At 49.2% G+C, this 27,984-nt stretch overlaps 6 protein-coding genes across 12 annotated transcripts; 2 read left to right on the top strand and 4 right to left on the bottom strand.

The window, feature by feature from the left end:
• Window positions 1-3: 3 nt before the first annotated feature.
• On the bottom strand, window positions 4-5,171 carry eno3 (enolase 3, (beta, muscle)). Of its 2 annotated transcripts, none has more exons than XM_029526061.1 (14): window positions 5,057-5,171; window positions 2,862-2,951; window positions 2,683-2,778; window positions 2,532-2,590; window positions 2,201-2,270; window positions 1,931-2,064; window positions 1,721-1,837; window positions 1,536-1,641; window positions 1,256-1,453; window positions 981-1,057; window positions 768-892; window positions 574-682; window positions 395-453; window positions 4-266 (listed from the first exon to the last, which is right to left on the bottom strand). In XM_029526061.1, the coding sequence occupies exons 2-14, from the start codon at window positions 2,944-2,946 to the stop codon at window positions 197-199; spliced, it is 1,305 nt and encodes a 434-aa protein (XP_029381921.1). In that variant the 5' UTR covers window positions 2,947-2,951; window positions 5,057-5,171; the 3' UTR covers window positions 4-196. The 2 variants fall into 2 exon arrangements, with proteins under 2 accessions (XP_029381921.1, XP_029381922.1); XM_029526062.1 differs by having other exon boundaries at window positions 2,862-2,947; window positions 5,057-5,109.
• Window positions 5,172-6,247: 1,076 nt separating this feature from the next.
• On the bottom strand, window positions 6,248-8,531 carry pfn1 (profilin 1). The gene is made up of 4 exons (XM_029526097.1): window positions 8,373-8,531; window positions 8,116-8,256; window positions 6,903-7,092; window positions 6,248-6,624 (listed from the first exon to the last, which is right to left on the bottom strand). Exons 2-4 carry the CDS (start codon window positions 8,245-8,247, stop codon window positions 6,527-6,529), a joined length of 420 nt encoding a protein of 139 aa, XP_029381957.1. The 5' UTR covers window positions 8,248-8,256; window positions 8,373-8,531; the 3' UTR covers window positions 6,248-6,526.
• A 102-nt stretch (window positions 8,532-8,633) lies between these two features.
• On the top strand, window positions 8,634-17,316 carry LOC115058656 (motile sperm domain-containing protein 1-like). Of its 4 annotated transcripts, none has more exons than XM_029526093.1 (6): window positions 8,634-9,525; window positions 15,831-16,153; window positions 16,253-16,328; window positions 16,401-16,663; window positions 16,783-16,935; window positions 17,014-17,316. In XM_029526093.1, exons 2-6 carry the CDS (start codon window positions 15,919-15,921, stop codon window positions 17,040-17,042), a joined length of 756 nt encoding a protein of 251 aa, XP_029381953.1. In that variant the 5' UTR covers window positions 8,634-9,525; window positions 15,831-15,918; the 3' UTR covers window positions 17,043-17,316. The 4 variants fall into 4 exon arrangements, with proteins under 4 accessions (XP_029381953.1, XP_029381952.1, XP_029381950.1 ...); XM_029526092.1 differs by lacking the exon at window positions 8,634-9,525 and adding an exon at window positions 13,217-15,349; XM_029526090.1 differs by lacking the exon at window positions 8,634-9,525 and adding an exon at window positions 13,217-15,467.
• On the bottom strand, window positions 10,354-15,076 carry slc25a11 (solute carrier family 25 member 11). Of its 2 annotated transcripts, XM_029526085.1 has the most exons (9): window positions 14,582-14,921; window positions 12,425-12,577; window positions 12,227-12,344; window positions 12,046-12,134; window positions 11,857-11,947; window positions 11,374-11,464; window positions 11,189-11,288; window positions 10,914-10,965; window positions 10,354-10,818 (listed from the first exon to the last, which is right to left on the bottom strand). In XM_029526085.1, the coding sequence occupies exons 1-9, from the start codon at window positions 14,644-14,646 to the stop codon at window positions 10,663-10,665; spliced, it is 915 nt and encodes a 304-aa protein (XP_029381945.1). In that variant the 5' UTR covers window positions 14,647-14,921; the 3' UTR covers window positions 10,354-10,662. The 2 variants fall into 2 exon arrangements, with proteins under 2 accessions (XP_029381945.1, XP_029381946.1); XM_029526086.1 differs by lacking the exon at window positions 12,425-12,577 and having other exon boundaries at window positions 14,582-15,076.
• Window positions 17,317-18,220: 904 nt separating the features above from the next.
• Window positions 18,221-20,778, top strand: LOC115059227 (zinc finger and SCAN domain-containing protein 31-like). Its single transcript, XM_029526880.1, has 2 exons — window positions 18,221-19,159; window positions 19,491-20,778. The coding sequence occupies exons 1-2, from the start codon at window positions 18,221-18,223 to the stop codon at window positions 20,019-20,021; spliced, it is 1,470 nt and encodes a 489-aa protein (XP_029382740.1). The 3' UTR covers window positions 20,022-20,778.
• LOC115058634 (voltage-gated potassium channel subunit beta-3-like) lies at window positions 20,426-27,397 on the bottom strand. 2 transcript variants are annotated; one of them, XM_029526063.1, is made up of 14 exons: window positions 27,006-27,397; window positions 24,686-24,729; window positions 24,574-24,611; window positions 24,358-24,437; window positions 24,241-24,285; window positions 23,727-23,771; window positions 23,575-23,618; window positions 22,677-22,763; window positions 22,518-22,603; window positions 22,306-22,426; window positions 22,134-22,228; window positions 21,930-22,050; window positions 21,018-21,106; window positions 20,426-20,938 (listed from the first exon to the last, which is right to left on the bottom strand). In XM_029526063.1, exons 1-14 carry the CDS (start codon window positions 27,296-27,298, stop codon window positions 20,846-20,848), a joined length of 1,281 nt encoding a protein of 426 aa, XP_029381923.1. In that variant the 5' UTR covers window positions 27,299-27,397; the 3' UTR covers window positions 20,426-20,845. The 2 variants fall into 2 exon arrangements, with proteins under 2 accessions (XP_029381923.1, XP_029381924.1); XM_029526064.1 differs by lacking the exon at window positions 27,006-27,397 and adding an exon at window positions 25,447-25,859.
• Between the last annotated feature and the right edge of the window lie 587 nt (window positions 27,398-27,984).

Genomic DNA, 27,984 nt, shown 5'->3' with positions numbered 1-27,984 from the left:
ACATTCACGTTTTCTTCTTCAGGCTTTATTGATCCTTTGTGTTTTATATAGAAAACATCGTGAATTTCATTACAACTAGAAAGGCGGGGTCTAACCCACCGTGACCTCTGACCTCTCACCCCCAGCTGCAGGGAGGAGGGCCATCAGGGGTCATCAGATGTCAGTCAGGCGACAGATAGGAAGGCAGGATGGCGCCTTACTGGAACTTTGGGTGGCGGAAGTCTTTACCAGCAAACTTGGCCTTGTCTCCAAGCTGCTCCTCAATCCTGCAGGTCAAAGGGCAAAACAGATTGAGGCTTTTACTTTGGAAACTAAGGAACTGTGCCTTTACTTTGTAAACGGATCAACCAGACTTTCACTTTGAAAAAGAATCAACTATGATTTTAGTCCTCACCTCATCAGCTGGTTGTATTTGGCCAAACGCTCTGATCTGCAGGGAGCACCAGTCTTAATCTGAGACAGACAGACAGGCAGACAGATGGAGAGAGACAGCCAGTGAATCTGAGAACAATACTTTCATCCATTCAGTGATCAACCTGAGACAACCTGTCTCTCTCTCCTCTGCCTGTCTACCTGTCCAGTGCAGAGTCCAACCACCAGGTCAGAGATGAAGGTGTCCTCAGTCTCTCCAGAGCGATGGCTGACCATCACACCCCAACCACTGCTCTGAGCCAGCTTACACCTGAGAGACAGACAGGAGACAGGCGAGTAAGTTCAATTTAATCTTTGGCATTTGGATCAGTTTGACAGACAGACAGGTGTCTTACGCCTGGATGGACTCAGTCACTGAGCCAATCTGGTTGACCTTGAGCAGCAGACAGTTGCAGGCCTTCTTCTCCACCGCCTGCTGGATCCTCTTGGGATTAGTCACAGTCAGGTCGTCTCCTACAACCTGATGGGTTAAAAACAAATCATGGAGCTGGAGGAACCTGGAGGAACCTGAGGGACCGGAGGAACCTGGAGCAACCTCTCTGTCTCACCTGGATATCAACGGAGCCTGTGAACTTGGCCCATTGCTCCCAGTCGTCCTGGTCAAATGGATCCTCAATGGACTGCACTGGAGACAGAAATACAGACAGACGGTGAGACGGTCACAGAGCAGAAGGATCATCAGTTTTTATGACTTGTTATGAGCTGAGTTCTGCACATGATAGTGATCTTGGCGAGACCAGCTGATCAAACTGATCTTCTGATTGATCAGATTCAGTCTGTGTTGTGGTGGACTAAAGGCAGATGCAGAGTCCAGATTCTGTACCGGGGTAGTTCTTGATGAAGCTGCGGTAAAGGTCTCCCAGCTTCTCTCCGCTGATGTGCCTGGACGGGTCGTCGGGGGACTTGAAGTCCAAGTCGTACTTCCCACTGCGGAAGAACTCAGAGGCAGCCACATCCATGCCAATGATGATCTTGTCGGGATAGCCGGCCTTCTCGATGGCGGTCTTCAAGAGCTCCAGAGCTGGGGGCGAGGGGGGGTTAAAAATTAAACATAATTTTAAGGACACCTTCAGGAGAGAGAGGTCAACGGGTGTTTGTCTCACCCTCATTGTTCTCCAGGATGTTGGGGGCGAAGCCTCCTTCGTCTCCCACATTGGTGGCGTCTTTTCCGTACTTGGCCTTGATCACGTTCTTCAGGTTGTGGTAGACCTGAAAAGACGCAGAGCTTGTTAGATGTGCACCTGACAAAGGTGGAGGTCCTCCATGTTGGCCTCGTGGTGAGCAGCACCTCCGCTCCGATCCTCATGGCCTCGTGGAAGTTGGCGGCTCCGACCGGAAGAATCATGAACTCCTGCATGGCCAGTTTGTTTCCAGCGTGGCTTCCTCCATTGATGACGTTAAAGGCCTGCAGCGGGAATGTTACAGTTACTGTCACCGCCTCTGTGCGCCAAACTCCTCCAGAGCCCCTCCCCCCCAAACACAAACCCCACCCACATACAGGAACAGGAAGAATGACATCCTTGTGTCCGGCCAGGTCGGCGATGTGGCGGTACAAAGGAACCCCCTTCTCTGCTGCTCCCGCCTTACAGACGGCCAGAGACACGCCCAGAATAGCATTAGCACCGAACTTAGCTGAGAGAGAGACAGGTCAGCCAGAGAGAGAGAGACAGAGAGGGAGACAGAGAAAGACAGGTCAGCCAGAGAGAGAAAACAGGTCAGATAGATACAGAGAGGGAGACAGGTCAGACAGAGAGAGACAGGTCCTTACATTTGTTCTCAGTGCCGTCCAACTCCAACATGAACTTGTCGATCTTCTCCTGCTCAACAACACTGAACTTCTGCAATGAAAGACAGACAGTCAGACAGACGGGCAGACGGGCAGACAGACAGACAGGCAGACAGACAGACAGACAGTCAGTCGGACAGACGGGCAGACAGGCAGACGGGCGGACAGACAGACGGACGGGCAGACGGGCGGGCGGGCGGACAGACGGGCGGACAGACGGGCGGACAGACAGTCAGTCAGACAGACGGGCAGACAGACGGGCAGACAGTCAGACGGGCAGACAGACGGGCAGACAGTCAGACAGGTTTCCCACCTTCTCGATCAGTTTTGGGGCGATGTCCTTGTTCACATGATCTACAGCCTTCAGTGTGCCTGCAGGGACAAACCAGAACACAGTTGAGACCCAGACCTTCCCAGTCGGACCGGTCAGAGTCCAGAATGTGGACTGGAGGTCTGGGTCCTACCTTTGCCCAGGTAACGGGACTTGTCTCCATCACGGAGCTCCAGGGCCTCGTGGACTCCAGTTGAAGCTCCGCTGGGCACTGCTGCTCTGAAATGACCTGAGAGACAGACGGGCAGAGACAGACAGGTCACCTTCCTGGTGTATCGGAGTCTGGTGACCGATGGAGGGCGAGCGCCTCACCTTTAGCCGTCCACAGGTCCACCTCCACCGTGGGGTTTCCTCTGGAGTCCAGAATCTCCCGAGCGTGAATCTTCGTGATGGACATCCTGACTGAGAAGAGACAGAGGGTCAGGAGGACAGGACAGACCTGGTCCTGGTCCTGACTACAGGGCCTGGTCTTTGGTCCTGGTCTTGGTCCTGTTCCTAACTACAGGGCCCAGTCCTGACTACAGGGCCCGTTCCTGGTCCTGGTCCTGTTCCTAACTACAGGGCCCGTTCCTGGTCCTGGTCCTGACTACAGGGCCTGGTCTTTGGTCCTGGTCCTGTTCCTAACTACAGGGCCCAGTCCTGACTACAGGGCCCGTTCCTGGTCCTGGTCCTGGTCCTGGTCCTGACTACAGGGCCTGGTCTTTGGTCCTGGTCCTGTTCCTAACTACAGGGCCCAGTCCTGACTACAGGGCCTGTTCCTGGTCCTGGTCCTGGCTACAGGGCCCGGTCTTTGGTCCTGGTCCTGGTCGGGCTACAGGGCCCGGTCTTTGGTCCTGGTCCTGGTCCTGTTCCTGGTCCTGTGGTCAGGACCCGGTCTGAGGACTGTCAGAGCGGAGTAGTCAGAGAGAGCCTGTCTCAACTACAACCTGTGTGTGACTGAGTGTGTGTCTGTGTGACCTGCTGCAGAGATCCTGTGTAACGCCATGATGTCAGCAGACAGACTGTCCCCTCTCAGGCCCCTCCCACCACCTCACACTGAGCCAATCACACAGCTTGTGGTCAGATCAGGGACCAATAAGAGAGGGAGAGTCCATTGAGGTGACGGGGGAGTTATTTCTGTAAGGACAACCCTTTGACCTTTTCCCTGAGCTCTCTGCTCAGATCATGACCTTCCTTGGGTATTAATGCCCCTGAAGTTTGGAGATAACTGCCCCGACACATGAAGTCACTGCACCATCAGCCATTTAAACACATGGACGCCTCTCAGCTGCTCTGCCAGTAGCATCACGTGTGTCTGTGTATTAGCAGAACAGCTGAACAGGAGCAGTCTGAAAGACCCATCACGAGCCTTAAGCTAATCGCTAACACTACAGCTAACGGCTAAGAGCTAACACTACAGCTAACTCTACAACTAAGCGCTAACACTACAGCTAACGGCTAAGAGCTAATACAACAGCTAACTCTACAACCAAGAGCTAACACTACAGCTAACTCTACAACTAAGTGCTAACACTGCAGCTAACAGCTAAAACTACAACTAAGCGCTAACACTACAGCTAACAGCTAACGGCTAAGAGCTAATACAACAGCTAACTCTACAACCAAGAGCTAACACTACAGCTAACTCTACAACTAAGCGCTAACACTACAGCTAACGGCTAAGAGCTAATACAACAGCTAACTCTACAACCAAGAGCTAACACTACAGCTAACTCTACAACTAAGTGCTAACACTGCAGCTAACAGCTAAAACTACAACTAAGCGCTAACACTACAGCTAACAGCTAAGCGCTAACTCTACAACCAAGAGCTAACACTACAGCTAACTCTACAACTAAGTGCTAACACTGCAGCTAACAGCTAAAACTACAACTAAGCGCTAACACTACAGCTAACGGCTAAGAGCTAATACAACAGCTAACTCTACAACCAAGAGCTAACACTACAGCTAACTCTACAACTAAGTGCTAACACTGCAGCTAACAGCTAAAACTACAACTAAGCGCTAACACTACAGCTAACAGCTAACGCCTAAGCGCTAACTCTACAACCAAGAGCTAACACTGCAGCTGACAGCTAAGTGCTAACAGCTAACAGAGCAGCTCCACTTCCCCTTCCTGTGCAGGATTCACAGTTTGATCCAGTTGGTTGAGCTGGAAGCTGACTGACAGTGAAATGAGTAAAAACTCTGAACTGCTGATGAGATGAGAAAAGACAGACGGCCCCGATCATCATCATGGTGGACTCTGTGTGGACTTTGTCCCTCTCTGTTTGTCTGCAGCACTTTGACCTTCAGTCCTGACACCTTTTTGTCTTTTCGCTCAGATAAAGACAGCGAACGTCCGGACACTTCCTGTTAGAAATGCTGCAAACTTTCAGAATGAGAGCAACAAATGACTCAGGTTTGTGAGAGGACACAGAAATGGATCCTGGAAACAAACAGGAAGTGGACTGACAGGGAGAGAGACAGGTGCAGGTTTAGAAAGCGCCCAACCCGTCTCACCTACCTGCTGTTAGAGAGAAGGGGAGTCGTCTTTGGCCGCCTGTCTGTCCGTCCGACTGTCCGACTGACGTGGAAAGTGTCTGTCTGTGTCCTGCTGGGTTTTTATAGAGCCACCCTAATGGGGGGGGGCAGGGGGAGGCAGGGAGCGTCTGCCTGGGACAGGACGGCACCGAACAGAAAAACCTGCAGCACAAAGAGCTGACCCAGACAACACGCTGACACACAAACCATCATGTGCCATGTTTGTGTGTTTACATTCATCCTGGTTTTATCATTTTCAGCTCCTTCTGAACGGTTCTCTGCAGAAAGAAGAAAGACGTTCACAGATGAATCTTCGATCTTTCAGTTTTGTTCCTTCTGTTCCTGTTGACCTCAGAGGGGCCTGATGTCGTCCAGGTCTGGGTCAGACTCAGTCCTGCAAACCTTCTCATATTTATATGATTATCTTGTTTTCTGTCACTGCAGATGTCAGAGATCAAACTAGTGTGACGGTCCCTAACTCACACAGAGAAGGTCAAAGTTCACTGGAAGGAGAAACGTGAGACTGGCTTAGCATTCACTGCAAAGGGCAGTAACCCCAACACACACACACACACACATGCTTACACAAGACACCTTACCCTTTACGCTCACCTTTAACTGTACTTCACACACACACTGAGTGCTCTCACTGTGTCCCTGTAGCCTTTACTGCTGGCTAAATATAACTGCACATGGCTTGGGCGGCAGTGTGTGTGTAAATGTACAGCACTTTACCTTCAACACTTCTGTTCTAAAGTAAAAGAAGAACTAAAATCATTCCTCTGTCAAGGAGCTGCCGTGTCAATACAGCACATTTGAGTGTACTTTGTGAACTCCGAGCTAACCTGCAGCAGATACAGTCGTAGTAACAGTCGCAGTAGTTGTGTTGGAAACCGTATGAACTGAGATTCTGTCTGTCTGGTAGTTTTACTGGAGTTAATCTGATTTTCACTAACTCCTTCTGGAAGTAATCACCGTCGGCAGACTGTTGTCCACAGAAACATCAGCAGGAGTAGGAAGTGTGTTACTGTGGTTCTGTCGTCAGGGTTACTCAAGATAGTGTAGTGATAAAAACAACAGCAGCTCCTGTCTGACGATGTTAATATTCAGTATTCTGACTAATAATCATGAAACCTATCACGATAACAGATTACAGTTACACAAACACACACAATTGTACTAAACATTGGTCTTTTATTTTGTTTTGGACTTCCTGTTTACAAAGCTCTAGATGCAGGTGTAGAACATGTAACACTGGTTTCCTGCTTTGTCAACAACACACAGGTGAACAACTTCAACACACACAGTCCACGTCTCTGTGTGTCTGGGTGTGTGTATTTACCATAAAACTTTAAACACTTTCATTTCCCTGATGTCTAGAAGGTCAAAGGTTGTAAAAAACAACAACTAAAGAAGCTCAAACAGCAGTGGTGAGGGTGGCGGCCATCTTGAATTAGAATTGAGCTTTTTTCAGGTGGGAAACCGTCTCGAATACCTTTGTGGCGACTTGACCTCCGTTAGCATCTTTTTTTCCTTTGGCGATGACAAGAGCTGTGGAGACACAACACAAATCAAAACACACGACCACGACAACAACAACAACTCTGTCAGAGCTGCTAACATGGTAACACACTCATGTTCAGACTGATGCGTCTGGGTCGTTTTAATGATGGACGAAACGTTTCAGTTGGTCAGTGATGAGCTCAGTCGTTTATTTCATGGCCTCTGTGATTATTGATTATTGATAACGAATTGTTTGATCTGAATTATGTCCTCACCACGTGACCCGGCTCAGCGGGACACAGTGTGTGGTTCGGCCCTGCCCTTACTTTTTCCAGTCTTGCCGATACAGATGTTGTAGGTGTTGCCCTCGGTGTCCGGCGCCGTCTTTAGGTCCAGGCTGTTCATCCCGTCGGTGTCCAAATTGTCTCGGAGCATCCTGCACTTTGTTCCACAGATAGTAGTGCCACACTGACCGAAGTCCTTCCTGTCGCCCAGCAGTTTCTGGATCTCTGCAGGCTGAGGGACACAAAGAGAGACACACGGGATTATGGGATAGATGAGCGAGTGGACAGAAAGTGAAAACAGACGGATGAAAACAGCAGCAGAGTGCTGATTTTTCCCGTGGGCAGTGAAGGCAGCTGCAGTGGTAAACGTTATGTCGCAGGTTCAAGTTCTTACAGATCTGAGGAGAACGTTACGTGTCACCTACTGTCTGGTCGAATTCTACCTGCACACCATCTTTTTGACATGTCTGCATTGCCATAGCAACAAATCAACCAATGGATCGATCAGGTTCTCGTGTTTGGACAGTCACACTGAGCCTCAGAGAGAAAGACGGGAAACGGCAGCAAGACAAGAATGTGTGCGGAAGACAAGTCAGGACACGACACACACACACAAACCCTACAGGTATATGTGTGTGTGTGTGTGTGTATGTGTGTGTCTGTGAGTGTCTGTGTGTCTGTGTGTCTGTGTGTCACGCCCTCACCTCGGAGTGTGAGAGAGAAAGGAGAAGTGTTCGTCTCGACTTCCTGTGTTTGCGGCTCTTTTCGACATCACGTCCTTATAAGGCAGTTAAACCAACTCTCAGTGTTCAGCACTGAGAACCACAGAGACCCCGGAAACCCCACAGACCTGTTGCTGCCAACACACCCCCACACCCCCCACAGAGAAGACAGCCCACAGTGTGTTTCTGTTTCCTGTGTGTGACATCACAACGCACTGTGCGACACCAACGGCTACAAAAGTGTCTAAAAAAGAATAAAACAACATGTCTGAACGCAGCAGCTCCGCCCGCCTGCAGCCGGCAGCAGGAACCAGCAGGACCACAGCTGCAGGAGAGCAAGGCATGATGGGACAGAAAAGTCCAGTTGGATCTGCAGGGAACGGCGAACCTCAGAAAAAACGAGCTAATGGGACGAGAGCTCCTGAGTGATGTCAGATGTTGTTTTAAGGCAGTTTTAAAGATCCAAGGAAGTGACAGAGAGTGAAGGGAGAAACACGCAACAGACACACAAAGGGGCAGTATTTGTGTGTTACCGTGATGTTCATGTTTGCTGAGTTGGCCCACAGAGACTTAGTTTCGAGCCCACAGATGGCAGCTTCTTCTACGTAGCTGTTGCCTTCCTTATCAGCCCCTGTCAGGGATTGAATATAAGCATCCCACGACATCCTGAAGAACTGATCACAAACACACACACACACACACACACAGTCTGAATGTCAATCAGAAGAATCAACAACCTGGACAGAAGGAATCTGACCAGGGATCAATAAATCAATGTGTGGCAGCTCACCTGTGCAGGTGGAGGTTCAGGTGGAGAAGCAGAGAGTCGACTGCAGGAAGGAGGAAGCTGAGTGCAGCTTTATAGGGCCGACCCCTCCCAGCCTGCAGGCTGCTTCCTGCCTCTCTCTCTCTGTCACAGTGTCTCTCACCCGCTCGTGCTCTCTCACCTGGGAAGTAAGAATGAGGAAGTGTGTTTGCTGATGAATCCAGCACAGACTGAGTCCAGACCCAGTGTGTTGTTGTGTTTCTGTGTGTGTTTCCTCTGTTGTGAGTCTCTGCTACTTTCAAACGGATCCTGGGACAAATAAAGTTTTTTGAATCTTGACATCCGGGGGGAGGAGTCATGAGATGGTGATGTCAGACACCGTTGAAGATGAAGTCCTGTGTGAGACCGGAGCGGGATCAGAACTCTGAGGATGTTTGTTAAACCACTTCCTCCTGATCTTCATGTCCTCGCCACCGCCGCCGCCGTGGATGACACAACAGGCTGCTGGACTCACAACAGGACTGTGTCTCTGTGGTTTTTGTTGTCTGTCCCAGACGGCCCTCAGTCCTCCATCCAGACCACCAACACACACAGACACACACATACCTGAGCTGGTTCAGACCTGCACCTGTCTTGACACGTTAGAACCTGGTGGGACTAAATTTCCAGAGACCAGGAAGCATCAGTTCACTTCATCAGCTCATCAGTAGTTTCAGTGAAGCTCAGACAGACTAATTTTTTGAGGAAAACGGTGAGAAGGCCGTTTGGCAGAAAGATGGAGGACAGTTGTTCGTTATTTGGAGGGACAGAACAGTGACTTTAGTGTCAGCAGATACACCTCACGGTGACATGGAGGGAGCTGATTGGACGACGCTGTGAGGACTGTCACTACTGTACACCTGGACAGAGCTGGGCTGTGACCTCTGACCTCTGATGGAGAGGAAGAATTACAAACATGCAGGACCATCAGGCTGCTCCGTGTGAGAGAGGTGTGGTGCTTCAGGCAGACGAGTCCATACAAGCCACCATATTCAGTATGCATACCCCTGGGGAGAGCGCACACACACAGACACACACATCTTGATAACAGGAAGACACACTTTGTTCAGTGTCAGTTAAACATCTGAGCTCCAAAGCAGGAGGCCATTTTCATTCGACCGCCATCAAAGAACGAGCTGTAAGTATCACACACAGACACACACACTTCCTCAGTGCTGCTGAACTCGTTTTCTGAGTCAAGTCGAAAGAAGTCGGGCGAGCGAGATAAAAGGAAGTGGTATCTCTCTGTCACATTTTCCTTCAGCTTACATGAATATTGAATTTGTGTGTCTGTTTATGTCCTTATATGGCAAAGCAGAGAGGATGTGTGTAGCTGTTATGACACACTAACACTTTCAGTAGCTTCTCTGATGAGAAGGAAACGCTCAGACTGAGAAGCTACAGGCCACACCCACTTCCTGTCCCCAACTTCTACTTCTCATACAGAGCAATACACTTCTTACACCAGTTTCAAATCACAAACTGAGGTAGCACAGCGGTTCTCTCTGAAGGTCCTGGGGCCTCCACAGACACCCTGTTTGGGTTCATTGGTGACTCTAAACTGTCCGTAGGTCTGTGTCTGTCCAGGTGACCCCGCCCTCAGAACGCTGTGTGAGCAGGAAGCATGTCAGAGTTAGAAGATGGATGGATGAAAATCAGGACTGATCTTGTTGCCATGACAACAAGCTGTTGGGTCATTTAATGACTCAGACACATCTGCAGAGTTCAGCCGTGCGGTTTTGAACCCTGGACTCTTTGATTGGTCCTGATTATTGACAGGAAGCTGTTATCAGACTCATTAGGACTCAGTGTTCCAACAGTGTGCAGCGACACCTGGTGGACAAAACGACAACCGCAGCAGAAGGAAGGTATGACGACAGACAAGTGCAGTTAGCAATACAACTCTTATTTTGAAGAGATAAATGTATCATAACAGGAAGTACTGAGGGATGAACGAGACAGCAGATAAGACACAACGAACCCTTTATTCATCCAACTGACTGTAACCTTGGTTACCATCAGTCCCATGATGCTTTGTGCTATGGGATGTGGGGTGTTGACTGCTGATTAATTCATTACTGACAACATCACCAAACAACATTTAATCTACATTTATTTTACAAAAGAATTTTAACTTAATTTGTGTGTGTGTCTGTGTGTGCAGCTTGACCGTACCACTTCGGGGTGGACGGTCAGTCAGAGTGAACTTCATTGAAATGATTGGCCGTTTCAGTCTGTGTGTGTGTGTGTGTGTGTGTGTGTGTGTGTGTGTGCGTCAGCCGTCCAGGACGTAGGTCTTGTACAGGCGGTTCATCTGCTCCAGAAAGATGAAAGTGAGGACTGTGTGCGGTCCCAGACGAGCGTAGTAAGGAGTGAAACCTTTCCAAAGAGAGAAGAAACCTTCGGAGCGCACAACCCGCAACAGCACCTCCTGACGACACACAACAGACACACATTAATACCTTACCAATTTAACGAAACAGAAGATTGAGAAGTGTGATGTCAGAGGTCAGAGGTTAAACTCACCAAACCATTTTTGTACTCGGGTTTCCCATCAATGGTCTTCATGTTCTGGATCCTGAGGACAACAACCACAGTCCATTACCCACAATCCTCTGCTCTCAGTCAGCGGCTGAGTTAGCATACTAGTTACCTTACAGTCAGACTGCGGGGTGCAAATCATGTCTGTATTCATGGAAATGTTAGCTTAGCATGTAGGTGAAGGTGGAAGCTTTTGATTGGCTAACATGTGTGCACCCTGAGTGACATCACACACTGGGGGAGGGGAAAGACCTGCTCACCTGGTCTTGACAATGTCGACGGGCATGGAGGCTGCCGTGGTAACAAGACCGCTAATCATACTTGCACAGAAATGACACAAGATGTCGTCCCCGAAATACCCTGGAAACAAACACACACTCAGATCTGTGACAGATCACGTGACTGCGGGATCAGAGGATCAGAGGTCAACATGTGGTCTTTGTACCTGAATCCAGCAGAGCCTGTTTGGACTGAGAGTAGGAGGCCAGCTGAGCCGCATTGACCACGACGGCTCGAGCCATCGTGGGAACACACCCCTGAGAGGAGAGGGGGGGTGAGAACGGGACCAGATCTGATCCACTGGTGATTGGTCAGGGATTGGTCAGTGACTGGTCAGTGATTGGTCAGGGATTGGTCAGTGACTTGTCAGGAACACGTCAGTGATTGGTCAGTGAAAGGTCAGTGATTGGTCAGTGACAGGTCAGTGATTGGTCAGTGATTGGTCAGGGACAGGTCAGTGATTGGTCAGGGATTGGTCAGTGACTGTTCAGTGACTGGTCAGTGATTGGTCAGGGACAGGTCAGTGATTGGTCAGGAACACGTCAGTGATTGGTCAGGGACAGGTCAGTGACAGGTCAGTGACAGGTCAGTGACTGGTCAGTGACTGTTCAGTGACTGTTCAGTGACTGGTCAGGGATTGGCAGCTCACCCTCCACAGCGTGGTCAGTCCTTCTTCTCTGGTGATCCGAGCCAGAGCATTGAAGACATTAGTGTAACCTCTCCTCTGGTCTGGTGGAAGACTGGAGACACAGACAGACAGGCAGACAGACAGGCAGACAGTCAAATTCAGTGACTCAGTTAAAGAACAGATCATGTGACTGCTCTTCTGTCGCCTCACCGTCCGTCAGCCGTCATCCTGATCAGAGCGACTTCTGCTGGTGTCCCCACGAACGCCCCAGTGGCTCCAGCTGTCATTCCAATCAGAGCCTACAGGGGGAGGAGCCTGTTAGTATGTCACCATGACAACAAAGAGGTAAGAAACGTTACCATGACAACAAAGTCATGACAACTGACTGCACCTTGAGGAAGAAGTTCGGCGGCCGACCGTCGGCTCCCGTCATCTTCTCAAACAGGATGGTGTAGATTCCCAAACGAGTCGTCGTGTAGGTAGCCTGACGCAACAAACCTGCTGACAGACTGACAACAAATGAGGTGGTGAGTGGACGAAGTGGTGAATGGATGAAGTGAGGAAATGTGAGTGGATGAAGTGGTGATACCCGGTGTAGATGCCGCTGACTCCTTCGTTCTTCAGGATGGAGAACAGAGCGTGAAAACTGGTTTTATATTCTCGAGCTTTTGTTCCCTGACCGCTCAGCTGCATCCTGTTCTTCACCAGGTCCAACGGCTGGACAAAGACTGTCGCACCCATCCTGCACAGACGGGTGAGGAGAGATGGGGGAGGACAGACGAGTCAGGACAGACGGGTGAGGAGAGATGGGGGAGGACAGACAGGTGAGGACAGGTGGATTGAGACAGGGTCAGAGAGGGACAGACAGCTGTGACTCCTTCAGTGTGAAGTTTGTGGAGCCGTTTTCAGTTCAGTTGTGAGACCGTACAGCAGCGGTCCCCAACCCCCGGGCCGCGGACCAGTACCAGTCCGTGGGTCTTTTGAACCGGGCCGTGCAGAAAGAATAAATAACATACATTATTTATGTTTTATTTACTATCTGAATCTGAGCTATGTTTTATTTTGAAAAATGACCGGATTCTCTCCGTTACATCCATCTATGACTCACTCTTGAGCTTGTCTCGGTCACGTGATACGTTACCGTTAAAATTAAACCCACAAGCTAGCGAAATGATTAGAAAAGGATAGTTTCTTTGTGAAGGGGAAAAGGCCCAGTGAGGAGACAGAAGAAGAGCCTGTGACTTCCATGAAAAAGAAAGCTGCATTTAGGTTCGGGGTCAGGGGGCAGAGAGGATGTTACGATGACGCTGCTAATAAAGTTGCATACGAGAACACAGTGGATTCACGTTTATTATGACATTTAGAAAATAGCACAGTTTTTATGCCGATCGTATCATTTTATTTTGTTGCATTTATACGCCACACCTTAAAGGCCGGTCCGTGGAAATATTGTCTGACATTAAACCAGTCTGTGGCACAAAAAAGGTTGGGATGAGATGATTGTTGTTAGTCCTTCTTTCAATTACTTCAAATATTAGAAACCCCTGAACCTGGAGGGTCCAGACCAGTAATCACCTTTATCCCGAGGTCAGAGGTCAGCTGCGCCCCCAGAGGACAGAGTACAGAGCTTTGTGTTAAGATCAGATTATCTGGTCTTACAACACAACATTTGTGATGATGTAACAAACACGTTTCAGTCACATGAAACGTGTTTGTGTTCAGAATCCGGACGGAGTCTGAGTCATGTGACCACCTTCACCCGTCTGCTCTGACCAAACTGTCTCTGCGGACTGAGAAATTATGTTTTCACCTTTTTCTAATATTTGAAATGAACGTATCGATGATGACATCATGTGGTCGGACAGCAGCAGCTGTCCCTCACACTCTTGGACATGTTCAAGTGTCATGCACACTCCTTCATGTGCATGAGTGACGTGCACGCTGATGAGAAGTGTGTTGGGGGGTCATGACATTTAAAGCAACAGGGAGGGAAATGTCAGAGCGTGTCTGCAGTTTAATGCTTTAAAACGACGACGTCATACCAACACAGTGAACGACTGTGGACGGTGTCACGCCTCAAAAACAAAAAGTATTTACTTCTTCTATCAAATGTTTTAAAGGTAGAACACGAACCTTCTCAGCGACAGAAATCTGTGGACGTGATGAGAATCGCTGTTCAGGTTTAGATTTGAGACTTTCATCATTTAGACATAAAGAAGTCTGGAACCAACAGGACTCCTCTGGACCTGGACCAGAACTACATGGGACATGAGGCGGTGGGTCCAGAGGCCCTGACCCGGTTCAGCTGTGGGTGACTAACACACAGTCTGTGAGCAGCTGGTCTGAGGGTGTGCAGGTTCTGGTCCAGATCCGGAAAGAGGGTCTATGAGTCTGCTTTAAAGGTCACAGCTGTTGGTAAGCTTCACCAGACTGAGCCCCGAGCCGACAGAGGCCGCCTCCCCCCGCTGTCTCCGGGATAAGTCGGGATGAAGGAGCGGAGGTTTGGATATCTGACCGGAGCTGACGGACCCTGAACTCGGTGGGACCTGAATCTACTGGGGGGCGCATTATGTGTGACACAACTCTGTTAGCATCATCAGCAGGCTGGTCAACACGGTGCAGTCAGTCTGGTTTCGGCTGATCTGGGTTCAGTCAGTCTAGGTTCGGCCGGTTCTGTTGAAGCGGAAGAGAAAACGACCGAAAGCAGCACTGACATTAGCCTGTTAGCATGGAAGCTAGCACGTACCCCGCAAGGCCTCCGAACAGGAACTTGATGGCCTTCGGGGAGGTTTTGGGTTTAGTGTCCGCCATGTTTCCCCGGTGGGTCAGCTGCGGCAGGGTTCCCGGTCAGATTCCCGCTGCCTGTGTCTGTGTGGGCCGGACCGTCGCCTGCTTTCTCGCCGGTGCAGCAGCAGCGGCCGGACAAGGTGACTCTGCAGCGGCACGTCCGGAGCCACGAAGCCCGGCCGACCAATCAGCGGCGAGGAAGGAGCGTGACGACGGCTGTGCTGCCTTCAGGGTCCTCGTACAACGGCCCACTGATGTTTTACTGGAACCTGATTAGTGGTTGTATATCCTATAGAATTTGAACACAGCATCTGCTCCAGAACAACATAAATAAATATGTTAAATAATAAATAAACATAAATAAACAACAATTATAAATGATTAAAATTCAACACTATTTACATAGAGTATCCAAAAACGCTAATATGACGCGATATCTCTCTGATTCTGATAGAAGCAAATAACAAATAAACATCTGAAATTCAACTGACAGAAGTAAAACAATTTTAATGATTCTGTGATAAAATGTTGACTCATTATTTATAAAAAAATGTCGATTAATGTTAAATTTGTAATAATAAAAAATGTAAACACAGCGTCATCACACCAAAATGACCGACATGACTTTCATCCAATGGAAACCAACCAACGTCTCATGCTGCACGCCGATTGGCGGGGCGCCAGAAGGGGCGGAAGCAGTGGACTGAGGAAGTGGAAACATCGGACGGTGAGTAGAGGCCGAACCGGAGGATTCTGCCGGACTCTGCCGGACTCTGAGTCGGCCTGAGGACCGATGAAGGTCTGCTGGACTGTCCAGCAGCTGCTCGTCTTTTCTGCTGCGTCATGTTAGTGATCATTTATCGGTGACTTCTCCGTGGAGCTAATAAGTTAGCATTAGCTCCACAGAGAAATAAGGACAGATTTTATTTTTCAAACATTAAAGATGTCTACAGAGGCAGTTAAACATGGAACGACCGGTATGACTTATCTGCTGTCCAGTTCATGGATGATTTTACATTAAAGTGTCTTTTCACTTTTGAATTACTTAAATATCATTGATGCATTCTGGAAAGCTTTCTGTCTCTCTTTTAACCATTTAAAAGGGATGAAGCAACTATTATCAAACTAGATGGTTTGTTATTTTCTGCAAATCAGTTTGTGGTTGAGGTTTTTCGTAATATTAGGTTTGTTTTGTGTCTTCTCTGCAGCAGGTGGAAATGCTGTGACATCACACACACCATCCAATGACAGCACTGGGATTATGGCCGGGGGCAGGGCACCACACAGCGTGGACCAATGAGGAGAAGGGACTGCAATGACGGACAGGGAGGGGGTGGCAGGAGGGGGGGCATGGGCCAGACCACAGTGAGACAGGTGGGGAGTGAGGAGACAGGAGGTGAGACAGGTGTAGTGCCCCCTCTGCCTGTCTTCCTGTTTCCATCAGAGCTGCTGTTTTACTCCAAACACAGAAACTCACACCGGAGAGTTCTGACTCTGTACAACCCCTACAGATTCAGGATCAGCTTCAGGGGTCAGTACCTGTCTGTCTGTCTGACTGACTGTCTGTCTGTCTGTGTGCCTGACTGACCATTTGTCCCTCTCCCTCCCTCCCTGCCTGTCTGTCTCTCAGTGCTGTGTACAGCTCCCTCTCTCTACAGGGTGATGGAGGCCGAGGGGAGTGTTGGAGCTGAGTCTTGTGTCGACCTGTGAGTTTTACACTGATGATGTCACTACTTTACAGTTGTATTGAGTATGACATCACTTCCTCTTCCTCTCAGGGTGGTGCGTCACCTGGACGTCTCCCCTCATAACTGGGGCCGTAGAGATCGGTTCCGTATAGAAGTCAGAGGAGGAGGCCAGGTGGGAGAGCGGGAAATCTGGGCTGAGCTGAGAGCAGAGGAGGAGGGGGAAGATGGAGGGGAGGAGGAGAGGAGGGGGAGAAGGAAACAAGGAGGGATAGGAGGTCAGCAGAGGTCACTGACCCCTCTGTCTCCTCTCTTGGTGCCTTCACAGTCACACCTGCAGCTGCCTACCTGCACAGGTGAGATTCCTCACTGATACACAAGGAGGACACGAGCAAGGGGGATGAGACACTGTACTGATAACTGTGTGTGTGTGTGTGTGTGTGTGTCTGTGTGTGTGTGTGCGCGCATGCTGCAGTGTACAGTGTGTCTCAGTGGCTGCTGTGTGTGTTGGCGGCCGTGCTGTGTGTCACAGTGTTGATGCTCCCTGTTCACACTGAGAGCAGCTCTTTAGTTCCACGCTGTCTGCACGTCTCCACCAATCAGAAGCTGGCCTGCGCCTACACACTTGGTAACACACACACACACACACCCTTGATAAAGAAGGAAACAAGGAGATAAGAGCAGAACCACTCTCTCTTTCTCTCAGGTCTTCTTACCATGGTGTTTCTACGGTAACCTGTGACATTCTGCCTCTTCTTGTTGAGTGACAGCTGCTTTGTCACCACGGCAACCATTGCACCCCCAATAAGCTTCTTGACCTGTTGACTGAGTCATCAGAGACCTCCTGCGCCATCAAGGTCTGGACTTTGTTTCAGGTTTAACCTGATGAACATGAGACAGATCTGGTTCTACTGGTCTGGACCAGGTGACGAGTCTGTAACTGACAACTCTTCAAAACTAAAGTCAGAAGTGAAAATGATGGAATAAAGTTTATTTTATTTTCCTCTCATCTCCAGATTCAGTGTCCTGATTATCAAATAACAAATAAACAACATTTATTTAGAATTCACCATTCCATCCAATGCCCATATTCTTGTCCTGTCACACCTAGTCTACTCCAATAAGCTGCACCTTAAAGGTTAAAGTGTGATGACGGAATTAAGTATTTGGACATTTAAGGAGGTATTTACATCAAACCATCCCACAATGATACAATGGAAGGCGAAAAATGGAGTGGAACCTGGTGGATGTGTCTGTTTGCACCGCTGACATCATGTCACATTTGACGCTCCTTCAGGGTTCGAGCTGGTTCTTCATATTTGCCGGATGTTTCCTCTGTGAACAAAACATTTCATCAGTAATCAGTTGTGTTCATTGAACAGTAAACCCACTGAATTTTAAACATTTCCATTCATAAATAAATGTTTTCTGCACTAAAGTCAACATCACATTCCTCTTGGATAGAAAGTTGTGTTGATTAATGAATATTAATAATATTCTGAGAAGAACCGAGTTTAGAAACATCTGGAACAGCTTTTCATTTTGACGACGGACAGGAAGTTTGATCCACATTTACATCAAACACAGACATTTTAACGGGACATTTACTGCCAACATCACTTCCACAAACTAATAACAGACCACCAAAACACACAGAAGCTTCAACTGTCTGTTAGTTTTCTGATTGATGATCATTTTATTTTTCTTTCATCTTTCGCTGCATTTTTCATTAAAATCATTCAAAAGAAACAAACTTCAGTTAAAGTGAAATGAATGTTTTTAAAACTACTTTGGAAAATACACTAGAAACGCCTCACTTACAGAAACAGCAGTAAAATCCTCCAGTCCGGATCAGTCCAGAAGGAAACGAACTTTATTGTTAAATTAACTTCTTTGGGTCAAACCGGAACAAGATGGCGACCTGCCAGTCACCGCGAGAGCAGAAGATCTCGCGAGAACACAAAGCAGCAGGAACAGATGGTGACAAGGAACCAGACCGGGACCGCCTCGGGACCGGGATGAAGGAGAAGAACCAGGACCCGGACTTCACCGACCGGGACCGCCTCGGGACCGGGATGAAGGAGGAGAACCAGGACCCGGACTTCACCGACCGGGACCGCCTCGGGACCGGGATGAAGGAGGAGAACCAGGACCCGGAATTTACTGAGCCGGATCACAACAGTACGATCAAGGAGGAGAACCCAGACCCGGACTTTATAGAACGGGATCACTATAAAATCGCAATAAAGGAGGAAAACCAGGACCCGGATTATATCGATCCGGATCACCCCGAGACCGGCATCAAGGAGGAGAACCAGGACCCGGATTATATCGATCCGGACCACCCCGAGACCGGGATCAAGGAGGAGAACCAGGACCCGGATTATATCGATCCGGACCACCCCGAGACCGGCATCAAGGAGGAGAACCAGGACCCGGATTATATCGATCCGGACCACCCCGAGACCGGGATCAAGGAGGAGAACCAGGACCCGGATTATATCGATCCGGACCATCTCGAGACCGGGATCAAGGAGGAGAACCAGGACCCGGATTATATCGATCCGGACCACCCCGAGACCGGGATCAAGGAGGAGAACCAGGACCCGGATTATATCGATCCGGACCATCTCGAGACCGGGATCAAGTTGGAGAAACAGGACCCGGACTTTATAGAGCAGGGTCACTATAAAATCATGATAAAGGAGGAAAACCAGGACCCGGAGTTCGATGACCAAGACCACAACAATTCTGGGACAACGCAGAACCAGGACTTGGACCATCCGGGCTCTGAGGCAGCTGGTCCTCCGGACCTACAGGTCTCGGTCCAGGACCTGGTCTCTCAGAGACAGGTGAGACAGTTAGCAGTTAGCTCACAGGACACTTTCAGACATTCAATTCAAAGTTCAAACACCCCGATCCGGTTCTGGTACTGGCCTGATTCTGGACTGCTCCTGGACAGATCCAGGTCTGATCCTGGTGGTCTGGTCCTGATCTGATCCTGGTCTAATCCTGGTGGTCTGGTCCTGATCTGATCCTGGTGGTGTGGACTAACCCTGTTGGTCTGGTCTGATCCTGATCTGGCCCTAATGGTCTGGTCTGATCCTGGACTGACCCTGTTGGACTGACCACACTCGCTCCACCATGAAGTCTAACTCTCTCTCTCTCTCTCCGTTTCCATAGAAACTGAATCCACCAAAGTCCAAAGAGAAGCCCCACGGCTGCCTCCACTGTGGGAACAGGTTCACCACCTCGAGTCACTTAAAAACACACCAACGCGTCCACACTGGAGAGAGACCGTACCGCTGTGACCAGTGTGGGAAGTCCTTTACGGATCCCTTCAGATTAAAGACCCACCATCGGATCCACACCGGGGAGAGACCGTACCGCTGCGATGAATGTGGATCAGCGTTCAGCAGGTCGTGTTACCTGAAAATCCACCACCGCGTCCACTCCGGAGAGAAACCGTACAGCTGTGAGCAGTGTGGGAAAGCTTTTGCAACCTCTAGTAAGCTAACAGTTCACCAGCGCGTTCACACCGGAGAGAAACCGTACGGCTGTGACCTCTGTGGAAAAGCTTTTGCCATTCCGAGCAGTTTAAAAAGTCACCAGCGTATCCACACCGGAGAGAAACCGTACGTCTGTGAGCAGTGTGGAAAAGCCTTCAGCAGGTCCAGTATCCTGAAAATCCACCAACAAGTCCACAGCACGTAGAAACACGGCAGCAGCTCTCTCCTGTTTTTCTTCTTCTACGTCTGAGCTGCCTGAGGGGGAGGGGCTTAGTGACGGCGCCGTTCATCTAATGGGCTTCTACAACAAAAGATGGCTCACTGCAGGATCAAGCAACAGAAAGAAATGGTTCACACTTCTTCTCACCTGAGTGGGCGTGGCCATATGTGACCACACAAGAAATACCGTCGAAGACAGTTTTCCTTCTAAAGCTGACGTCAGCGACCAGAACAGATCCACCTCGACCGAACAGTACTTTCTCAATGGAACAACTTTTGTTTTCTTGAGTTTGTTTGTCAAGTTTAATTTTATTTTTTTATTTATCTTAGAATGTTTTATTGAAGAAATAAATGATTTAAAGCGTGAGATTTTTTTAAGACAAAAACAAAAACAGCTTTTGTTTGTTTTATTCACAACAAAAACCTTTTTTGAGATTTGATTTTAATTCACGAGAATCATTTTAGAAGTTGAGTATGTCTCTAAAACGTTAAAACGATGTGAAAACTTTAGCGAATAAAATAAAATTACATCCAATAAATGATACAAATGTGTGTCAGTGTAACTCTTCATCATGTGACAGTTTCACGTGGAATCAGTTTCTATAGAAACGGTGTCAGCACCATCCCATAATTCCTGTAAGAGGAAGAACAAACAGGAAACTGATTCAGTGATTGATTATTGTGATGCAGCTACACATGTGATTATGTTGTTGCTATGACAACAACGTTGTAATAACATGTTAATGTAAGAATAAATATTTTTGATTATCAGCTAATTGTTCCTGTCTCCATGACAACGAGGAAGAACCCTCAACTCCTTGCTGCCTTCTTGGGATTTCGCGGCTTGTTGCCGAGCAGCGAATCCATCTCAGCGATGAGAGGTGGAGTCAGCTGGGACAGAACCTGAGGGAGGAGATGAAACAATTATTCCAGAGATCTGATTGGATGTTCCTGATGATGCAGGGAAGTGGGCGTGTCTTACTCTGATGGAACCGAGGTTCTCAAGAAGCTGCTCAGTGTTGGAGACGCCGAGAAGAACCGAGCTGACGCCTTCACTACGGAGACACCATGCTGAGAGACAGACAGGTGGTCAGAGAGACAGTCTGTCACACACACAGACAGAAAGACAGGCAGTCAGTCTGTCACACACACACAGACAGACAGTCAGACAGACAGTCTGTCACACACACAGACAGACAGGCAGTCTGTCACACACACACACACACAGACAGTCAGACAGACAGTCTGTCACACACACAGACAGACAGACAGACAGTCTGTCACACACACACACACAGACAGACAGTCTGTCACACACACAGACAGACAGACAGAAAGTCAGACAGACAGTCAGACAGGCAGTCAGTTTGTCACACACACACACAGACAGTCAGACAGGCAGTCAGTCTGTCACACACACACACACAGACAGACAGTCAGACAGACAGTCTGTCACACACACAGGCAGACAGACAGACTGTCTGTCAAACACACAGAGAGACAGACAGTCAGTCAGTCTGTCACACACACAGACAGACAGACAGACAGTCTGTCACACACACACAGACAGTCAGACAGACAGTCTGTCACACACACACACACACACAGACAGTCAGACAGACAGTCTGTCACACACACACACACACACACACACACACACACACACACAGACAGTCAGACAGACAGTCTGTCACACACACACACACACACACAGACAGACAGTCAGTCAGTCTGTCACACACAGGCAGACAGACAGACCATCTGTCACACACACACACACAGACATACGGTCTGTCAAACACACAGAGAGACAGACAGTCAGTCAGTCTGTCACACACACAGACAGACAGACAGTCTGTCACACACACACAGACAGTCAGACAGACAGGTGTACCTATAGCCAGCTGAGCAGCGGTGCAGTTCAGTCTCTCTGACAGATGTTGGAGCTCTTTGATTTTACTGAGCTGCTTTTTCCCCTCATCACTGAAGAGACACTCCTTCAACCAGGAGGAACCCTGCACATACAGAGTGAGTCCATCAGTGTGTGTCAGTGTGTGTCTGTGTCCCTCAGTCTGCGTCAGTGTGTGTCTGTGTGTACCTTCATGGCGGCCCTGGAGCTCTCAGGAATCCCCTCATTGTATTTTCCCGTCAACAAACCAGAAGCTAACGGAGACCAGGTGACGGCTCCGACCCCTGAAGGACAGAAGAGCTGATGGTGAACCAGGTCATGGACCTGTCTGTCTCCCTGTCTGTCTCTCAGCCTGTCTCACCTATCTTGTGGTAGAGTTCAGGCAGTTGTAGTTCCACTTTGTCTCGTTGGAAATAATGATACTCTGCCTGTTCACACACTGGAGGGACGAGGTTAAACTGTCTCGCTATGGAGTAGGCCTCCTGATAGACAGAAAGGAGAGAGCGACAGGTTAGAGGGAGAGACAGGTGCAACAGACAGACAGGTCGGAGACAGAAAGACAGGTGAGCCCACCATGATCTCCACAGCGTTCCAGCGTGACGTCCCCCAGTACATGGACAAACCCTGATCGATTACGAAGGTCATTGCACGGACAACCTCTGGACAGGAGAGACACATCACCATGGATACAGCTGTGTGTGTCTGTGTGTGTCTGTGTGTGTCTGTACTGACCCTCCATTGGTGCGTTGATGTCACTCCTGTTTGCAAAAACAATGTCAACATAGTCCAGCTGTAACCTGGAGAGGGACGCACGCAGACCTGAAACACACAGAAACACACACACACACACAGACACACAGCCATAATAACATAATTAAATCAGTGACGACGACACAGTCGACAGCCGTGACCTCCATTTGATCTGTGACCTTTGACCTGCTGCATCATCGTCTGCCTTTGACTTGCAGCTGAGGTGTGAGTCTGCTCCAGTTAAATGTAGTGTATTACTGTTGTGTTTGTGCTGAGCTTGTGTGTCGGACAGCTGATTGTTGTGTATGATGTGCTTCTGGTCCACATGCTGCTTCATCTCTTCTCCGTCCCTGACCTTTGGCCTGTCCTCGCCGTCTTCCTTCTTCTCTGGCTGCAGTACAGTTCTTCAGCGGTCTGTGTGTTGGACAGTCAGTGACGGCGGTGTAACCTGAACCCAGAGAGAACGACCCGGCGTTTCCATACGACTGACAGTCACAGTCAGAAGGACCAGCTGATCATGTGACCACCACCAGAGGAAACTTTGTGTGTCAGGCCGCCACCGCTTCAGTCTCTAAAGTTAAATTTGGCGAGTGATTTAAGTCAGCAGAGCTGTTAGCAGCTCTCTGGTTGGTGTCCGACTGCAGTCTTGGTGTGACTGAGCCTCTTAAAGCCTTACTGACCTCCAACAGCTGACACTGCCTGCCTGTGTGTGTCTGCGTGTCTGTGTGTGTCTGTGTGTGTCGGTGACCCCTGTTGGATCAATCAGGTTTTTGCATCAATAATCAATAAAATCAATAAAAGAGTCTCTGACACATCAATGGATTTGTGCTAATGATTCATAATCAGCTGTTAACATCTTTCAATTGACATCTATACTGACCTTCAATGATGTGTTTCCGTGACAACCCTCGTTCAGTTTCTGCTCTGTGAACACACACACACACACACACACACACACACACACACACAGTTGTTGTTGTTAAAATCATGGTGGGAGTCAGCTGATCGTGGTGTGTTCAGGGTCTCACTCACTGTCCTCCCCAGTAGAGCTTAGTAGTCACCACATAACTGGACCTCCTGGTCAAGAGACAGAGACAGACAGACAGACAGACAGTCAGTAAGGCAGACAGACAGACAGATAGACAAACAGACAGACAGACGGTCAGTAAGGCAGGCAGGCAGACAGACAGACAGACAGACACTCAGTAAGGCAGACAGACAGACAGACAGACAGACGGTCAGTAAGGCAGGCAGGCAGACAGACAGACAGACAGACAGACAGACAGACAGACAGTCAGTCAGTCAGGCAGACAGACAGACAGACAGACAGACGGTCAGTCAGACAGACAGTTAGACAGATAGACAGTCAGTCAGACAGACAGACAGACAGTCAGACAGTCAGTCAGACAGACAGACAGATGGTCTGCTCATGATGTTTTCCCGTTTCTACTTTTGAACTTTAACCTTTGAGTCCAGGACTGAGACAAGAGCTGACCCAGAGTCAGAGCAGAGACACAGGACAGGAAACAGGAAACAGCTGATTTACCTCCAACCTTTCTTCTTCAGGATGTTTCCCAGAGTCGTCTCTGCCCTGAGACACAAACACATGACAGGTGAGACAGGTGAGAGGTGAGATGGGTGAGACAGACAGGTTCCACTGTACCTTCCTGATGCATAAACTTCTGCTGTGTCAAACAGGTTGACTCCGTTTTCAAAGGCCACAGTCATCACAGTCTCTGCCATCTACACACAGACACACACAGAAACACAAACACACCTTATTATTGTGTGCAAGAACACTGAAGAATGCTTATATAACAATTTAACATGTGTTTTACACACACACACACACACACACACACACACACACACACTCTACCTCATCAGAGATCTGAGACCCAAATGTCACCCACGTTCCTGTGAAAAAGAGGAAGAATATCAGTGTGTGTGTCTGTGTGTGTGTGTGTTGGTGTGTGTCTGTGTGTACTCACCCAGTCCCAAACAGGACACTCTTAGTCCAGACTTGCCCAGATTTCTGTAAATCAATCAAATGAATGTGTTAGTCTGAGAGAAGCTGGTCCAGACCGATCTGGATCCACCTGAACCCCCAAAGACTGCCACACAGGAGGGCTGGGGGCGGGGCATCTGAAAACCACACCCACTCACTTGCCCATACTTGGATTAACTGGGAGTTAGGGGCGGAGTCAAATGGGATTAGCGGAGTGTAAAGAAACCTCTGCTTTTAATTACACACAGTAGACATTCATCAGGACCTCTCCTTTGATAATTCTGCAAAATTCAAAGGTCAAAGGTCACACCGTGCCTTGATCCCCCAACTCACTCACACACACACACACACACACAGATGGTACATTACATTAAGAAATAACAGTGTTGTTTAAGTTAACCTTTAATTTAAAGTAGAGGAGACTGTTGTGTGTGTCTGTGTGTGTTTGTGTGTTTGTAAAGTGAAAGTGAATAACAAACAGGACAGAAATATCAAAAACATCAGTTTGATGGAGACTAAAAATATCTCGATGATGATTCAACAAGACTTTACACACACAAACAAATACACACACACACCCAGACACACACACACACACACACACACACACACAGACACATTTGACCTGATGACCTGTTCCCGGACCGGATTGGATTCTCTCTGTCTTAGAGCCGAACTCCAGTCGTCCTGTCCTGGTCGTTGTTAGAGTCACACAGCCGCGGCAGCAGTCTGGTCATGTCTCACCTGTACTTCATGTCGCTATGACGACCGAAGGCCTCCTTCATGTGGGTGTGGCCTGGTACGGTGTGCCGTCCAAAGGGCTCTGCCCTGACTTTTGACTGACAGGAGGGAGCGTTGGTGGAGGTCGCCGCTGCTGCCCGCCGCTCCTTCAGGGGATGGTCGCTCACACCGCCGCCCCCGCCCACGTTGCATGCTATGGATACCTGCATCCTGATCACTATAACAACAAGCTTTAAGGATGTAGCAAGCTGTGAAGTCTCAGGACATACTGTGGAAACTGTCACTGCCGCCAAGGTCGCTGGTCACGAACGCGATGATGGGAAGAGCTCATGAGTGAGATGAACCAGTCAGCCAATCAGAGGCAGAGCTCAGGACTTTCACATGCACACAACTTTCTGTCAGAGTGGATCCAGGAGAGACTAGCCCACGGTCCGTCCAATAATGTCCCACCGCTGGGGGACGAGGAGGCGATGAAGAGTCCGTCCACAGAGAAACAATCTGAAGGGAAAGGCTGAGAGAGGAATGAAAGAACAAGAGCGGGCGTCTGTCCTCTGACTGTACTGACAGAGAGAGAGAGAGAGAGAGAGACCCTCCCCCTCCCCCCGTCTCTGTCAGAGCTGGTCGGCTGCACACTGGGCGAGTGAGTATTTCACAGAGAGAGGGAGGCGGGGGGCAGTAAACATGCTGTTAATGATGTTCGAGGTCATGTGACTTCACTGTCGTTCATTCATCGTCGTGCTAACTGCCTGAAAGACGGAGTTCAGGGACGACTCGCCGTTTTCTACAGTGGCTGCATAGGTGTCAAACAGCAGGTGAGATTAGGCCCCGCCCCCGTCCGCTGTGAGCTTCCTGTGAGACAAAGACCAGGATTCAGTCTGATGCTGGTCTCCTGGGACAGGAAACCTCGTTCTAATGTTACATCTGATTGGACGATCATTCAGTTTGTCCTTCCTGCTCTCCAGATGTTAAACCCTCAGGACAGACCAGACCCAGATCCAGTAGGACTACAGTGGCCGGTCCAGGTCCAGAACCCGTAGATCAGCTGATCAGCTGACCGGCCCCCAGCCCCTCCCCAACTCTTCATCTTCTACTCTTTCCATTACACACACACACACACACACACACACACTTCACAATCAGCTGTCCAATGAGAGCACAAAGTCTTTCATGACATCAGAACATCTCAGCAGCTTCAGAGCCAATCATAATCAGAACCATCAAGACCATCAGAACCATCAGAACCATCAAGACCATCAGAACCATCAAAACCATCAAGACCATCAGGACCGTCAGGACCATCAGAACCATCAAGACCATCAAGACCATCAGAACCATCAGAACCATCAAGACCATCAGAACCATCAAGACCATCAAGACGATCAGAACCATCAGAACCATCAGGACCGTCAGGACCATCAGTACTTCATTATCATCAGTGTTTTCAATCCAAACAAAAAAAAAAAGGAAGTGACTGCGCCCTCTGGTGGTCACCTCTGACATAATGATCAAACTATGGACTAACACATTGCCTGTCTCACTGCCTGTCTCTCTGCCTGTCTCACCTGCAGGGCATGGGGCGGTGCTCCATAGTGATGTCACACTCCTTCAGGTACATCTCGAGCCGTCGTCTCTCCATCAGTCTCCTCGCTGCCTCCAGAATCTGAGAGGCCAAATTTGACTCTTCTTTCTCCTTCAGTTCTTTCTTCCGATCGCCTTTGTCTGTTTTCCCAGAATTCCCTCTGCTCACCTTTGGCTTCTTGGTGAACCCATACAGCTCCTCCACTGAGAATTTCCCTCCAGCCGCCGCCACTGGCCCCACAGCTGCTCCTGCTGCAGACGCCCGGCCCGCAAACATGGCTGCAGGTGAGGAAACAGGAAACTGTGACAACTGTACACACTGGGACACGCAAAGGGACACAGAGGGACACACACTGGGACACAGACTGGGACACGCAAAGGGACACACTGGGACACACACTGGGACACAGACTGGGACGCACACAAGGACACACACAGGGACACACACTGGGAAACACACAGACACAGACTGGGACACAGACTGGGACGCACACAGGGACACACACAGGGACACACACAGGGACACACACTGGGACACAGACTGGGACACGCAAAGGGACACACTGGGACACACACTGGGACACAGACTGGGACGCACACAAGGACACACACTGGGACACACACTGGACACACACAGGGACACAGATATGTGTCATGTAGTCCTTTCTTCTGTCCTCTGATGTGTGATTAATGTGATGAAAGACATTTTGTTTGGACGCTGAGGAAGTGACTGGACCGTCTCCTCTCTGATTGGTCAGCACTGGACCTGTGAACTTTGGGTAAGAGGAGCACGGATGATGATGATGATGGTGATGATGATGTCATCTCACCCTGCAGGTGGTCTGAGGACGGACTGACCTACAACAGGCAGAGCACAGTGAGCCCCAGTTCAAACTTCTTCATCGTCCTTCAGGTGACATGTGTCCTACCTGTTCACAGGTGATCTGATGTCCGACTCCTGGC

Source organism: Echeneis naucrates, chromosome 18 (assembly GCF_900963305.1).
Source record: "Echeneis naucrates chromosome 18, fEcheNa1.1, whole genome shotgun sequence".
Classification (NCBI taxonomy): domain Eukaryota; kingdom Metazoa; phylum Chordata; class Actinopteri; order Carangiformes; family Echeneidae; genus Echeneis; species Echeneis naucrates.
The sequence above is the reverse complement of the archived record's forward strand: the minus strand, read 5'-3'. Positions and strand labels throughout refer to the sequence as shown.